The following is a 16438-nucleotide window of genomic DNA, read 5'->3' as shown; positions in this document are numbered from 1 at the left end:
TTTGGCTATAGTTGAAGTTTTGGGTATGAATTTGTTTGGAGAAGTTTTATACTAGAACAAAACAAGTGGACACACAAAAAAGACAAGAAAGAAAGGGATGTTCTATGATTAAAATAAATTATGATTGTTTTGGAGTTTGAAAAATTATTGTGCATTCGGCAGTGACAGTTAAGTGTATGAAACAAACAATGAAAAAAGACAAGTGAAGATGAGAAAACAAAATAGATGTAATTTAAAAATTGAGCATAGGAAAAATTGTTATCTTTGTGAAGTTGATGGTTTTATATATGCCAAAGAGAATCAAATAACATGCCAATTCAAATTTAAATATGCTTCTTTTGCTTAAGTTGTTGATTGACAACAGAAACTTCTTTTGGAGAATTGCAGTTTATGGAATTTGAACTAGCATCATGTTTGTCTGTAGCCATGAATCATCTTAAGGAACTCTCTTAAAATATGTGCTTAGCCAAGTCATGATAAAATATGTAATTCACATTAGAATAGATATAATTCAAGTCACATGAGTCATGATAAAATATTGTAGCCTTGAATATTTTCATGTTATAGATCATACTTTAACAGAAAAAGGCAGGAAAATTGAGTTCAGCCATTAATCCTAAACATCTTGAATGTTAAAAATTTACTAGAAATATGGCCCGTGCGTTGCACGAGTTTGATTAGAATTTTTACCTTAATATTTTTCAAATGAAAAAATATATTTAATTAATTATAGTGAATTATAATCTTATGATTGAATGTGTTTTAAAATTATATTAAATATAAATAAAATTTTAACATCATGAAAATACTTAATGATTTATATATATAAAAAAATTCAATTATGTTTTTTAAATTTAAAAGATAAGTCACATTTACGTGAATAATGCAATATTTTTAAAAAATGATATATTAAATTGTTTGTATATATTATTTGTGATTAATCATTAAATTTATAATATGTACAAGTGTTTAATCTATAATTTACAAAACCTAAGAATTTTTTTTATTTAATGTCAAGTCCAAAAAAGTTTTAAGTCATATACTCTCTAGATTTTTAAAAAAAATCATATATTCTCTAGATTTTTTTTAAAAAATTATAATATATCATACCATATTGATTTTTTCTTTAGTGTTCCTATGTTAATCAAGTAACTCCATTTTATATTTTCATGATATTTTTTGTTTGTTTATTATAGTGGAAGAGATATGTTGTGACATGATTGATAAAATGTTTACTTCATGAAATATAAAAAACTATTATTTATTATAAAAAAACTAATTTTTATTATGGATTAACGTTTATCAGTAATGAATAAATTTTTTTTATATAATCATGTCAATAAATTAATTATTTTCACATAAATAATTAAATTAAATTAAAGAAAAAATGATTTTGAAAATAAAAATGAAATTGTAAAGAGTTTTTTTCCTCAATTTATATGCATGGATGATTCTAAAATTTATTAATTTAGGTTATTAATTTTTTAGCCAAACTATCTTAATTTTTTTTATTAAATAGTGATATTTAGTTGTCACTATGATAAGTCATCACATTTTTCATCCATTTAATAAAATAAATCAATTATTCATAATACATATTATTTAAATATTATAATAAATCAAATACGCTATTATTACGTAACTCTTAAATAATATTCAGAGTTATGTAACTAACAACTAAATCAATTATAACATTATATTTAATTTAATTTTGCAATTTTAATTCCCGTAAATAATTATATAACTTAAAATGATATATAGAGATAGTTAATAATTATTATCATATTAATAACAATAATAATAATAATAATAATAATATAATTTATACAATTCAATAGATGTGTAAAATAAAATAGAAATTATACCTATTATTCATATAAAAAGACGTTATTATTAAAATGATGCATAACAAAAATAAACTATTTTTTATTATAATATTTAAAATAAGAGAGAAAAAAATTATAAACATAAAAATAAATTTCTTCCCGATGAATAGGAGTTGTGAATCAGAAGATTGTTATTGGTGGAGGCGAGCTTTGACATAAAATCTACAATTTGATTTAACTTCACGGAGGATGTGGATAACATCAGTGTTTTTAAATAAGATATCTTTGATATTCTGGATGACTCAAAGTTCTGCTCAAAAGAAAGTGTGAATGATACCGCCAAAACCATTAATAATAATACACGAACAAACAATTGAGGGAGTTCTAATGAAAAGTGAAAAAGACTGAGTTCCAATGAAAAGTGAATACGATTGAAAAATAAATCTTTGAAACGTGGTTATAAAGACTGTGTGGTTATGAAAAAATAGAAAATTGAAGGGATACCATCAAAAATAATAATGCACGAAATTTAAGAATGTTTTAATGATATTTAAGAGTGTTTTGTAACAAAAAAAAATTTAAAAGTGTTTTAATAAAATTTTAGTGTAAGAACCGTTACTTTTTACATAATAAAATTTATATATATATATATATATATATATATATATATATATATATATATATATATATATATATATATATATATATATATATATATATATATATATATATATATATAAGGGAGTTCTAATGAAAAGTGAAAAAGACTGAGTTCCAATGAAAAGTGAATAGGATTGAAAAATAAATCTTTGAAACGTGGTTATAAAGACTGTGTGGTTATGAAAAAATAGAAAATTGAAGGGATACCATCAAAAATAATAATGCACGAAATTTAAGAATGTTTTAATGATATTTAAGAGTGTTTTGTAACAAAAAAAAATTTAAAAGTGTTTTAATAAAATTTTAGTGTAAGAACCGTTACTTTTTACATAATAAAATTTATATATATATATATATATATATATATATATATATATATATATATATATATATATATAGGATTAAACTAAAAGAATTTTTTCTTATATTTTCAATGTTATTACAATATTTTATTCTTTATATACTATTAAATGTATTTTTTTTAGTATATAATGTCAAAAATATTAATAGACTATTAAGTTGTAAAGTGTGAAAATTAAAGAGTTTATAATGAATATTTAATGTAATAACCGTTTCTTTTTAATGAATTTTTAATAGTGTTGGGAAATGAAGATTCTTTTAATTAATTTTTAGTACACTAAGTAAGAAATTAAAGAGTATTTTACGGAATTTTTAATCTTAAATTTTCTATTTTTTTTATTGTGAAACACTTAAAATTAACTTATTATAAATTTATAAATAAAAAATAATTATATTCTGAAATTATATATTAAATTTAGATTTTTAAAAACTTTATTTTTATTTTATTAGATACCCTTAATAATTGAAATAGGAATGTAAAATTTTTTATAAACTTTATTTTTTTTAATTTACTAGTTATACATTTTTATTAATTTAAAAATTACAAATTTAACTTGACTGTTACAAATATTTTCAAATAATTAATTTATCCTAAATTTATTATATCAATATTTATTTAAATAATAATCTTAAAATATTTTTTTAAATCAATTTATAAATTAAAATTTAACATTTATATAATGGGTAAATACACGATCATAGTTAGAAAGTAGATAAAATAGTAGTTAAAAGGATGTTGATATAAAAAAAAAATACTAAAAACATCTAATATTAAAGTAATGGACAAAATTACCTAAATTAATATGTTTAATAAATAAAAAAATAAAAATCACTTTAGTAAATGAAATATATTTAGGTTTCTTATACGTGTAAAATTATAGGCAAATACAATTTATCTCATAAATTTATTAGATATTTTATATCTGACAAAAAATGTATTAGTAATCTCATGCTTTAAATATTTTTTTACTTTTTATTTTTATTGAAATTAATATTAAATTTAACTGGATTGCAATAATAAATATATTATTATAATTTACATAAATCATACTATTTTTAATAGTGAGTGCTAGATATTATATTATTATTATTATTTTATTTTATTATTATGATTAGCTAAATATTAAATTATTATTTATTATTTTTATTATTATTATTATACAATATTATTAAGTTGTGGTAGTATTATTATTAATAATAGTAGTGGTTGAATATTATATTAATATTATTATTATTATTATTATTATTATTATTATTATTATTATTAGTGATGGTTTATCTTTATTATTATTATTATTATTATTATTATTATTATTATTATTATTATTATTATTATTATTATAATATAGAGTTTGTATCACTAAGGTTTGTATTTAGAATTATTATATTATTAATACAATATTATTAAGTTGTGGTATTATTATTATTATTATTATTATTAATAGTAGTGGTTGAATATTATATTATTATTATTCTTAATATTATTATTATTATTATTATTATTATTATTATTATTATTATTATTATTATGATATTAGTTAGATATTATATTATTATTATTAATAGTGATGATTTAGTTTTATTATTATTATAATTATAATTATTTCATTATTTATTTTAATTATTTTAATATAGAGTTTGTATAATTAGGATTTGTATTTAGAATTATTAGCAAATAATGACATGTGGCGAAGATTGTTACCAAGATGACATGTGGCTAGGGTTGCCATCATGACTTCTTTACATTTATATTAAGTAGATTCATAAGAATTTATTGTCAGTGTTATTTTAGAATTTATTCATCTTGAATGTACATTCCACCAATCACATTACATTATTTAATTTTGTCTTATTTAATTAATTATTAAATAATATATTTTTAGTTGTTTCCAAAGCATTTTACACTAAAGGTAGCTCTACCCAACTTTTTGTGTTGGGTAGATAAGAATTCACCTAAATTTTATTAGATATCATCATTTTTAATTTCTTATATTATACAAAAATTACTTTATACTATTTTTGCTTCTTTTTTCTCTAATTGAGAATAGTAATTTCATTTAAAAATAATGAAACTAAAATTATTCACTTTAAATTTGAGTCAATTGCGGGATACAGTTAGTTAGAGTGACTTTCAATTAACTTTTTATGAATGTATCTACTCCTATTGAAACCTAGTTTTTTCCAATCAGGACCTAGAATCATCTAATTTGAACCTAGTTTGCAAATAGAAAGCAGAGAGTTACTCTTCAGATTACACAACTCTCTCTCTCTCTCTCTCTCTCTCTCTCTCTCTCTCTCTCTCTCTCTCTCTCTCTCTCTCTCTCTCTCTCTCTCTCTCTCTCTCTCTCTCTCTCTCTCAAAACCCTAATTCTTCGTTTTCCCTTTCTCGTTCAAAGTTTTCTTTTCTTCTCAAATCTTTGTGTAGCGGAATCATCTTGTAACCGAGGTGTGGTTGATTCACTCGAGTGAAGAGTGAAAAACGAAAGGCGCGATCAATCAGAGAGATTGGTTCTCGTTCAATCAAGATTAATTCGAATTATCTTCAAGAATTGGGTTAATTCAACAAGTACTTCATATTGATATTTTAGGTTTTTTCCCAAAGTACTTGTGAGAGAAACAAAAGTTGGAACTTCTTCTTGCATTACAATACAGTTTTTCATAATATTTTTCTGAATCTTACGCTTTTCATTGAATGGAGCTTTCTCATTGAATGCCATTGTCTGCATGAAATTGTTTTTTATGCAGTCTAAAGTTAAGCAAGGTTCTGACGTTTTTTGTTTAGCAGGTACTAGTAATGAAAAATTTTCGGTTAAAGAAATGTTCAATGAGCTAGAAGGATATAACTTTGAAAGTGCTGATGGCGATTGGAAGAATATCTGGAAGCCCCAATTCCTGAAAGAGGCAAGAGTTTCATGTGGCTTCTTAAACATGATCAGATTCTTACGAACTATGGCAAGGGAAAGAAAGGGCTTGGAAGTGCTGGTTGCAAGATGTGAAACTAGCATCCATGCTTTGCGAGGTTGTCCCAAATGTATGCAGGTGTGGAAGAGTTTGATTCCAAGTGACATGCTTGTGGATTTTTTCACAATGGATATCATATATTGAATAAGGATAAATCTCAATTATAATGGCATTATTACTAAAGGTTGGAGTAATACTTGGATTATAGCTTGTCATGCGTTGTGGTCGTGGAGGAATATGGAAGAGCATAATGAAAATTATGCAAGACGCGACTAGCACTTTTTCAACCGAAAAATAATGGTCACTAAATCGGTCGCTAAACGTTTTAGTGACCGATTTTTAAGAATTTTCGGTCTCAAATTCGGTCACTAAAAGCGAATTTTCTAGTAGTGATTATAATGGCACTATTACTAAAGGTTGGAGTAATACTTGGATTATAGCTTGTCATGCGTTGTGGTCGTGGAGGAATATGGAAGAGCATAATGAAAATTATGCAAGACCTCTTGATCCTATCAATCAAATTTTGAAAAGGATTGAAGAGTACAAGCAAGCTTTGAATTTGTATAAAACAGTTAGAGAAGAGGGGAGTGGAAATATGTATATGGGTTGGAAACCTCCTACAAGGAACATGATTAAACTTAATACGGATGGTGCAAGCAAAGTTGGTGATGTTGCTGGGTGTGGGGGAGTTCTTAGGGATCATAAAGGTGATTGGAGACGAGGCTTCTCCAAATATGTAGAGAATTGTGGTGCTATCTTGGCGGAGTTTTGGAAGGGTTGAAGCTTACAAAGTTATTAGGCTATAGTAAGGTGGAGATTAATGTTGATTCCATGTTGGTAGTTAAAGCTATTAAGGATGGTGAGGTTGGGCATGTTGATTGTGTCTCCATTCTTTGGCGAATTATTGAGGCTATTTCCACGTTGGAAGTATTAGTAATTTCGTATGTTTACAGAAACTCAAATGCTTGTGCAGATTTCCTGGCAAACCGTGGGTGCATGGAGAAGAATTTCGTTATCTATGATGAGGTGCCTAATTTCTTGAACCCTTCCTTGGATTCTGATATAATTGGGATTGCTTATCCCACTGTTGATTTGTTGTAGTTATTTTTCTTTTTGGGCTTAGCCCCTCTATGTTATCAAAAAAAAGTTACACAAATGATTTTCCCAATATGATTTTATTGATTTCTTTGGGTGTTTGATTTTTCTGGATTTGAAAATTTTAGATTTTGTAGGTTTGATGAAGAAGATGAGTAGGGTAATCCAAACCCAAAAGACATCTTTTAGTGACCAATTTTTCTGTTGCTAAGTCGAGCATAAAAAGTTATATGTTACAGGTCACTAAATATTCACGTTGTTATTGTTGTCGGACTTACGACTTCACACAACATAGGGTGAATTGTGTGGTTTGGAAAAACGTTGTATTAAAAACTTTTTCATATTAAAAAGAGAGTTTAAGTAACTCATGCAGCGGAAAGTAAATAGAAGAATATAAATTGTGGAATTTAAAGAGTTTAATGGGAAGAACAGGAACACCAAGAATTATAGAGGTCCAGTCAAATCAAAATGACCTACTCCTCTCCTCAAGAATTAATCTTGAGAATTTCCAATAATACGTGAGAGCTTTTAGTAGGAAAGACTCACGAACCCATTTATACAAAAGCAATGATGGTTGATCTTCAACCAAATAATACAAGACGATGGATGTGGACATTTGCGCCTTATCTTTAATATATTGTTGAGAGTGAAGCGATTAATCTTCCTTCCAATGGTGGAATAAATAAATTAGTCTTATATCCACGAACACGGACTTTGGAGCAGTTAGTCTTCAAGTTCCAAAAAATATGAGCTCAATATTTTTGTTTTAGTCGGGCTAACAAAAAACCTATGAGATTTTAGCTGGGCTGATCTCAAACTTGTGAAACTCTTAATACTGAGCTAAGCTTCAACCTATCTTGGTTTAAACTGGGTTAACAAAAAACCTATGAATATTTTAACACTGGCTAATCTTCAACAAGGGGGTTTCTCTAAGCTGATAAAATAGGCGTTGAAGGATTTCAATGTGAAACATAATGTCTTGACATTACACTGTGCTGATATGAATATTATCATATATCTAATTCAACATGGCTGGAACAAGAATCTTGATATCCAATTAATCAAGAGTTTTGTTGAAGGGAAGATTGTTACTCTGGAGCATATGGACAACATGGAACAACTTATTGTAATGTTTAAAACAAATCAAAACATAAGCAGTGGAGTTGGAACTTGCACTATTGAGAAGTTAAAGTAATTACAGACATGGAGGAATGCAACTGTTACTGCATCTTTCCTCTATTTTCTGAGGCTGGTGAAGCCTACTCAAATTGCTATGGACAACAAGGGATGGAATATAAGGTATGTGCAAGACAGCCACAAGGAGTGCAAAATGATCTTTGACAGGGGCAAGGGGTGGAAGACCACTTTAAAGTGATTATGTTTCCATCATTTATGTGTGTTGCTTGACTGCATTATTTGTGTGTTTCCATTTGTTTACATTTACTCAATTTTTTATCAATTTTTTTGGCTAAAAAGGGGGAGTAAAGTATTGTTTGTCCTGATGTTAAGACACATGTTCTGACATGTTGATTAGCATACTAATAGGTTTGTGCTACTACTAAGGGAAGAGTAGCTATTGTGGTTGCCTACTACAACTATTTAGGAGGAGCATGATAGTCTCTCATGCTGGTTGATTGTGCTGATGCTAGAACTGAAGACTGAATTCTGGAGACTAAAAATTGTGTGTAAGATGTTTTGACATCCTTCCTAATGTGAGGCTTTTTAATTATCTTCTGTTTCATATGCCTATGATGTGTGAACATGGGTAGTTCATGTTCTAGTATCCCTTTGAGGGGGAGTATTAGTTTTGTATGATATTGGGAGTAATTGACCTGTCTGTTTGTACAATCTCCAAAGAGCTTTGAAGAAGAAGACTTTTGTGTAACTACTGTGCATCTCTGATATATTTTGTAGTTTGATGTAAATTTACATGCTATCATGTAAATGTGATTTATCTCCCGGACTTAATTGTGTTTTGGTTGTTTTAGACAAAATTTTCCAAAGGGGGAGATTGTTAGTGTAACACCCTAATTTCCCCGACGTTTATTAATATAAAATCAGAGTAAATTCTTCAAATAATAAACATGCAATTAGGATGTCACACTTCTCAAAACATATTAAACTTGATTAATTATTTAAATAGATACATAACACATTATACAAATGAACCAAAACCAAACTTCATAATTCTTAACTTCTCATTTTACTATGCAGCGGAAAAGATTCACATAATGTTATCAAATAATACTACATAGCTCATCACTTAATCCTAATATAAGAACTAGGAAATTACATCCTATGAATCATTTTATTCCATCATGGTATATTTCATTACATTAGCTTTCCAACGCTTCGAACGACAGTTAAATCGGAGTTACAATTGCGAAGATATGTTCAAAACAATTTATAAAAATATTTTTCAATTTCGTAACAGTATGTGTCGACGCGAACCCTCATGTGTCGACTCATAATTCAAAATTTTGATTTTTCAACACAACATGTATCGACACATGCTCATACGTGTTGACCCGAATATATTCCAGTCTCTGTTTTTAGAAAAATGCACAGTATATATCGATGCATACTGCTTTGTGTCGACTCATAATATAATTTTTCAAAACATGTATCGACGCATCAACTTACGTATCGACACATACAACTTTCAAACTTCTAGTTTATAAAACTATACAGTATGTGTCGATCGGAACTAAAATGTGTCGACTCATGTTACGAAAAAGTCCCCAAAATACGTTCAGAAACCCTGTTCAGACTATAGGATCCTAATCAAACATCAACAACAGTACATAGCAACATAATACATGTTATTTAACATATAAGTCACATCAATTTCACATCATATAGTGCAACCACATCAATAATTCATCAATTGTAACAAAACATCATTCAATCTAATTACAATACCATAACACAATCATGAACAACATTCGACAAAGAAAACTATGGCAATCTAAACCCCATTCCTATGTACTAATCATCATACCCAACCTTATAGAGTTATAACCCAACCCTTACCTTAGAGTTCTTGCAAAAGCCTCAACCTTAGCAATGGAGATTTCCTCTTCTCCTGAGCTATAGCCTCCTCTTCTCTCTTTTTTCCAATTTCACGTTCTCTCTACTTTTTTTTATTCCAATTCTCTCTTTTTCTTATTTTAGTTAACTCTTCACTAATTTCTTCCTTACCAATGGGCTTAACACACAACACCCCCATTATTCCTCATGCTAACACCATTTAAGGCCCAACTAATTATTATTATTATTAAATCTAAATAATAATTCTTATCCTAATCATATTAAATCATCTATTTTTCTAATAAATCAAACCAAATAAATAATTACAACTAATTACGTTTATTTAATTCTACAACTTCTAAATCACCTCTATTCTACAGATACATACCCTCCCATGGTTTTGTGGTTGACATTAATTTTGTTAAAACATATTTCTTAACTAATGTTAAGCAAGATGTTGAAACATCTTGACCAACTGTCATAACAGGTTCAGCTGTTATGTGCTTTGACAGATGTTTTGCTAGATGTTGTGACATCCTACACTAGAACATCCTGACAATTCAAACTGGTTTTTATCCTTGAAAATTTGATTGAAAATATTAGAATCTGATATATTCAGATAATCATTACAGACTCGGGCAATCAAAGGGATGTATAGGACAAATGCATATTTGTTTTGGTTTTTAGAAAAATAATCTTTGTGATTTCTTTTAGAAAACTAAGATTTAATTTGATTTGATTTAATCCTATTTTATGTGAATAACTTGCAGCTGTTTTAGAAAGGAGAAAATGGAACTTGGGAAACCTAGTTTTGCAAGCATTCACAAATAGAAACCATGTGTGCAAAATAAAGGTAGTTGTTTTGGGAGTCTTTCAAGTTCTTCGCGTGTTTTGTTCTTTGAGTCACTCATGTATCTTCTGATACATTGAGGTGGACGTGTGTTCTCACTCTTGAAGCTTTTAAGCAAAAGAGTTGAGTATTTTTTTTATCAAAGCTTTAAAGAAAGATCAAGTATTGTTCTTAGTTAAGGTTCTTGACTAAGTATTTTTTTATCGAAAAGTTTAATCTTTTTAGTTAGTTCCTTTGGTCACGGGGTGTGTGACTGGTGTTTATCACTGTGGTGATTGGAAGTGGGATGTCGATTTCTCATATATAGATGTTGATTTCTAGGTAGAAGTTGCATTAGGTAGTGATTAGGAGATAAGTTGTAAACTCTGACTGTTTAGGCTTTGAACTAGTATTGCTAATAGTGGATTTCCTTCATAGCTTGGTAGCCCCCATATTAGGTGTTGTTGCACTGAAATGGGTTAATAATTCCTTGTGTTATTTATCATTATGCATTTATTTTTCAGTTTTGATAAGTGCGTTGTAAGCCAGCAGATGTTATAACATTTGTCTTGACATTGTGTGTTGTTAGGACATTTGTCTTGACATTTGTGTGTAAGTGCTAGAATTTCAAAAGGATATAGTTGGGGTTCAGCCGTTTTAGCGCATTTATACAGTGCACTCTGTAGAAATGCCAAAAAAGAAACTTGTACTTTTTATGGATGCGCTTTCTTGCTCCAAGCATGAGGTTGGTGGAGAATGAACTCCCTTTCCCCCATCAACAACAACGCCTTCGTGTTCCCATATGCGACAAAGTAAGTATATAACACTCTTTAAATTTTCTCACTTTATGCTAAATAGCTATAAATAATTTGTATTATCTTTTTTTGTTTTAGGTTTTGTGTACGAGGGATAGATTTCTGCAAGAATCCTAGACAAAATGTGGGCCTCTATAGCATTCTTTTGGATCACATTGGACCAGATCAAAATGCACCTCAGTGACTAGGTCAAAATGCAGTTTGGCATGCATCAGAAAATCCCGACCAACCCAACGTGTTTGTCCCATGGCATCTCCTTAGAGTCGACGTCCAATGGGCTTATGCCAATTGGAAAGAATGCGCTCTAGAATGATGTCGAGTGTGGAAGAGACGTGAACGTTATGTCCAACAATTTCCTGTCGCACCCGCGAACCAAATAATGCGACACACAAATGAATAAATGAGTTGATACAAATGGGTTACTATACCTCAAATGTTTGTGTCCAACCTGAGGTATTTGATCGACCCACACACACGAGTTGCATCGTCATCGAATACCCAAACATATTACCAACAATCATACACCCCTACAACAAACCCAACATACTTCCACAACTTAACCAACACAACAACGATATCGATCCACAAGCACCCAACCACAAGACCATGACCAATTCCAAGACAAAAAAATGCCACATACTCAAACTCAATACCAAGAACATATACCATACAACCAACAACCTCATGTGGGTCCATCCATTAATCACTTTCGCCCTGGCCTAGGCGAACATGCAGAATATTCCCCAACCAACCCAAAATATACGCAACCATCCCATCACCGTAGCACCCAACACACATATGACTACCAAACTCGACCAGTGCTATCGACCACCCATCCGAGCCCATGGCCATACCCCCACCAACACGATTAAACTTTGAGAACATGGGTAACCGACTTTTCGAAAGCGGGTCTTCAAGATATGCTGACTTGACGAATTTCATGGACTCAGATCGCATTGACTTTGCAGGGTCCCGACTCAACCACAACAGGAAATTCTTAGAAGACGGGTTATACTAGGAGAGGACGGAGACCGGGCAATTAGGTCTTGCTGTAATTTATATTCCCACAATGTAATCGTTTATTTAAATTAATATTATTAATTTTTTTAGTTTTATTTTTAAATATTTTTTATTATTTAAAAATAAAGCCTACTTTGTACATAGGTGCCATCTGAGATGGTTTCCTGTGGTATGCATGCACCTAGGCACCCTCTCATTTGACGCATCCATACAAATTTTAAGTGCATGCCCCATTTCATTTGGCTAGCACACTTTAACTAATTTTAAAACCTGATTATTTTTGTAATTTTTTTCAAAACATAATTGTTGATGTATTTTAATTTTAATACTTAATTATTTAATTATTGATAAAAAAAATTAAAAATTACCCATTCAAATCCATTCCTATAAAAATTGAAAAAAACAAAATGAACACATCAATCATAATTTTTTTGGCATTGAATAAGCCCTATTTACTAGGAATGGTAATAGGAATATGAAAAAGTAGCAAATGAAATAAGCCTTTATATTTTTAGGTTTTATTATTTTTGAAAATCACATTAAAAATGAAAAACTAGTGTAGATTTTTTCCCTTGAATTATGCCATGTAGTAAATATATGCACAATGTGCTCAGTAAATATCATTATTAATATTATTAATCAAGAATAATTTAAAATAAATATTATTAATATTACACAATGAAAATGTCATGTGTTGATAGCTGACCTATCACACGAAATTACTAAATATAAAAAGGTCATGCATCATGTGGCATTCTTTAAGCATTCTATTTAAAGAAAATATTCTTTAAAAAATTCACTATTTCAATTTTCGATACATTAATTAGGTATATTTCAAAGAAAAACTTACTTTTTTTAAACTCTTAAAAAGTATCCTGAAACACTTGTTAGCATTTCCCATTTAAAAGTAATAGAATGGTAAATACAGGTGTCTAGTTTATGTAAATGTAGGTATTTAGTTTTTTTTTTTTTTATTTCGGAAATTTTTTGTAATTTAATTAAATAAATATATATCTACTCAGTCACACGATTCCGTAAAATCCGTCAACAATAACAAGGCCGTTGTAACCGCTCTTCAGTCTTCCCCTAGGGTTTTATTACTCTCTATTCCTATTTTGATATATTCTTTTACCTCTTGATTTGTTTCATAATCAGTAGAGATTTGTTTCAGAGTTAATGAAGATTTTTTTTATATCCGTATATTGTTATTAGTGAAGATTTTTTAGATTCTTATTATTTTTAGTAGAGATTTATTCCAGCATTAGATCTTTGTCCTCCTTGTATAAAGTATGGGATTTCTTTATTCATGATTTTTCCTTTACGATTTATACAAGCATCATTCCTTTTGATATTGCAACTGCAATGTCTAAACGGTTGCGAAGATCGTGTTCCACCAGAGATATGACTAATGACCTTTCTCGTATGCTGCCATCGGGATGGGGTTCAAAGAGACGATTGCAATTTTATACTACCAAAGATAGGATTAGCGACCTTCCTGACCCAATTCTCTGTCACATTCTCTCTTTTCTCCCAACCAAATTAACAGTAGTCACTAGCACCCTCTCAAAGAGGTGGAAAACAATATTCCGTCATGTCCCCTCTTACATCATGTACAAACCCTTCATCAAATCCCATCATCTATGGTCAGCTCTTCAATGTCGCGACCCCGAATATCCAATACCGTTATTCCGCCTCTTTTGTAACGAACCCGAAGCTTACAACCCTCTTATCACGGCAGCAACACAAAGAGGAGTCGAAACCCTAGAACTTAACATGTTGTCTTCCACTTTAGAGAAGACCTATCTTTCAAACATACTCACTTGCAAGACTCTCACCGTTCTCAAGTTAACAAACGTAATCATTAAGGAACGAGACCTTCCTCGAATTAATGTTTCTTCTATCAAAACTCTTCATTTGGATACTATTAATTTCATCCATACTAGTTCTATGATCAACTTTTTCTTATCCTTTCCCAATCTAGAGGAATTGGAAATAAATGATGTGCATCAAATTTTTGGTAGGCGGGTTATTCCACAAACAAGTGAAATGAATAAAAGTTTACTCAACTTAGTCAGAGCTAATATCTCTGACATTGAACTTATTCCTTTCTTATGCTTTTCCAGGGCACTCATTCTCAATGTAAACGAGGTATGCTTGTCACTTTAAATTTCATAAATCATAAAAATGATTATTCCTTTCTAATGTTTTGGGATGTAATTCATGAAGGTACCACTTATTAGCATTGGTCAACTCCCTATGTTTTACAATCTGACTCAATTGAAGCTCTTCTTTACCTTTAAACAAACTTGGCACCAGAAATGGGAGTGGATACTAAAATTGCTTCAACAAAGTCCGAAACTTCAACATCTTATCATTCATGAGGTTGGTTTTATAGATAATTTTACTTTATAACTTTTATTATTATTAAGACACTCACTGTTTTACTTGAATTTCTTTAGGAAATACAAAATGAAAATGAAATCGACGACAAGAATTGGGAGGAGCCACAAACTATTCCGGAATGTCTTTCGTCTCAGCTCAAAACTTGTTTGATTAGATTTTATAGAGGCACAAGCTCTGAGCTACAATTTGCAGAATATGTTATGCGAAATTCAAAAGTATTACTCGCCATGACAATTCACAGCTCCTCTACCATAGATATAAACACAAAGTATCAAGTATTACAGAAACTATCTCTATCTTTAAGGAGTTGTAAACTTGTATTTGATTGAGTGGCCTAAAATAGGTATGATGGAGGGATTTGATGGTGTACTTGAAACACAAGAACTCCTTATTTTGTTTGTTTTCGATTTTATATTGACTTTTATATATACGCAATTTAAATTCATATTATTTATCACCATTTTTACTTTCTCTTTTTTTAGCTATATTTATCAAGATTTTTATTTTCGATTTAAGAAAGAGGGTATTTTTAGTTTGAGCATCTGGATGTATGCCAAGAGAAAAATAAGCAATGGTTGAAATGTTCAAATTCAAATTTATAACTAAATTATAAAAGAACTATAATTTTATAGTTGTATTATTAATCTGCGAAGTTTACATCTATACATCGGGTTGGTTTGGTTGTTTTTGAGTTGTGATTAAATAATAAACACTAAAATGTAGGATAAGCACTAAAATGTAGGGTACACTTTATTAATTTAGTCTATTAGAAATGTATGACTTTTCTATCTTAATCAACTTTTGTTCCATCTCATCATATTGCTTACCATCTCCTTTGCTAAGGGGCCACATCATATTGCTTTGATTGGATAAACAATTTATTTGTAGGTTATAGCATTTATACTTATCGAAATAAATGTTTATAACTAAGTTTGTCTACTCAGCTCATCCTTAAAAACGTTGGCACTAGATCAAGTCACGCTCATAGTTCGCGAGAAAAAAATATAAAACCTGAAGTATGGGCATGAGCTCACTTCCAGCCAAATTGATAATCAAATTCATCGAGTGATCGACCGATTTTCTTTCATGCGAAAAGATAACTTTATTCCACCATTTCCAGATTACCTAGACAATTGCATGCCAGATCATAACCAGTCCTAACTGAGACTTCTTACTCCACCCAAAACCTAGAACAACCTCAAACACCTCTCTAAGATCGAAAAAGAAAAGGGGAACAAGCATACCCTCTAAACACATTATACCAAAAAGAGGACGCCATCTTACACTGAAGAATCAGGTGTTTCACAAACTCCAATTGACCAGAGCAGACCTCACAACCCACTAGAGATAATAGATAAAATTTGAAGCCTAGACATGTTTTTCCTGCTCGACAATCTATTCTACAACATCTGCCAAGAGAAAGCCACCATTTTTGAAGG

The 16438-nt window shown here is 29.6% G+C and overlaps 1 protein-coding gene across 1 annotated transcript; it reads left to right on the top strand.

Annotated features, from left to right (window-relative positions):
* Window positions 1-13958: 13958 nt before the first annotated feature.
* On the top strand, window positions 13959-15328 carry LOC131626529 (F-box/FBD/LRR-repeat protein At3g52680-like). Its single transcript, XM_058897355.1, has 2 exons — window positions 13959-14744; window positions 15056-15328. Exons 1-2 carry the CDS (start codon window positions 13959-13961, stop codon window positions 15326-15328), a joined length of 1059 nt encoding a protein of 352 aa, XP_058753338.1.
* The last annotated feature ends 1110 nt before the right edge of the window (window positions 15329-16438 follow it).

Source organism: Vicia villosa, unplaced genomic scaffold (assembly GCF_029867415.1).
Source record: "Vicia villosa cultivar HV-30 ecotype Madison, WI unplaced genomic scaffold, Vvil1.0 ctg.000303F_1_1_1, whole genome shotgun sequence".
Lineage (NCBI taxonomy): Eukaryota > Viridiplantae > Streptophyta > Magnoliopsida > Fabales > Fabaceae > Vicia > Vicia villosa.
The sequence above is the reverse complement of the archived record's forward strand: the minus strand, read 5'-3'. Positions and strand labels throughout refer to the sequence as shown.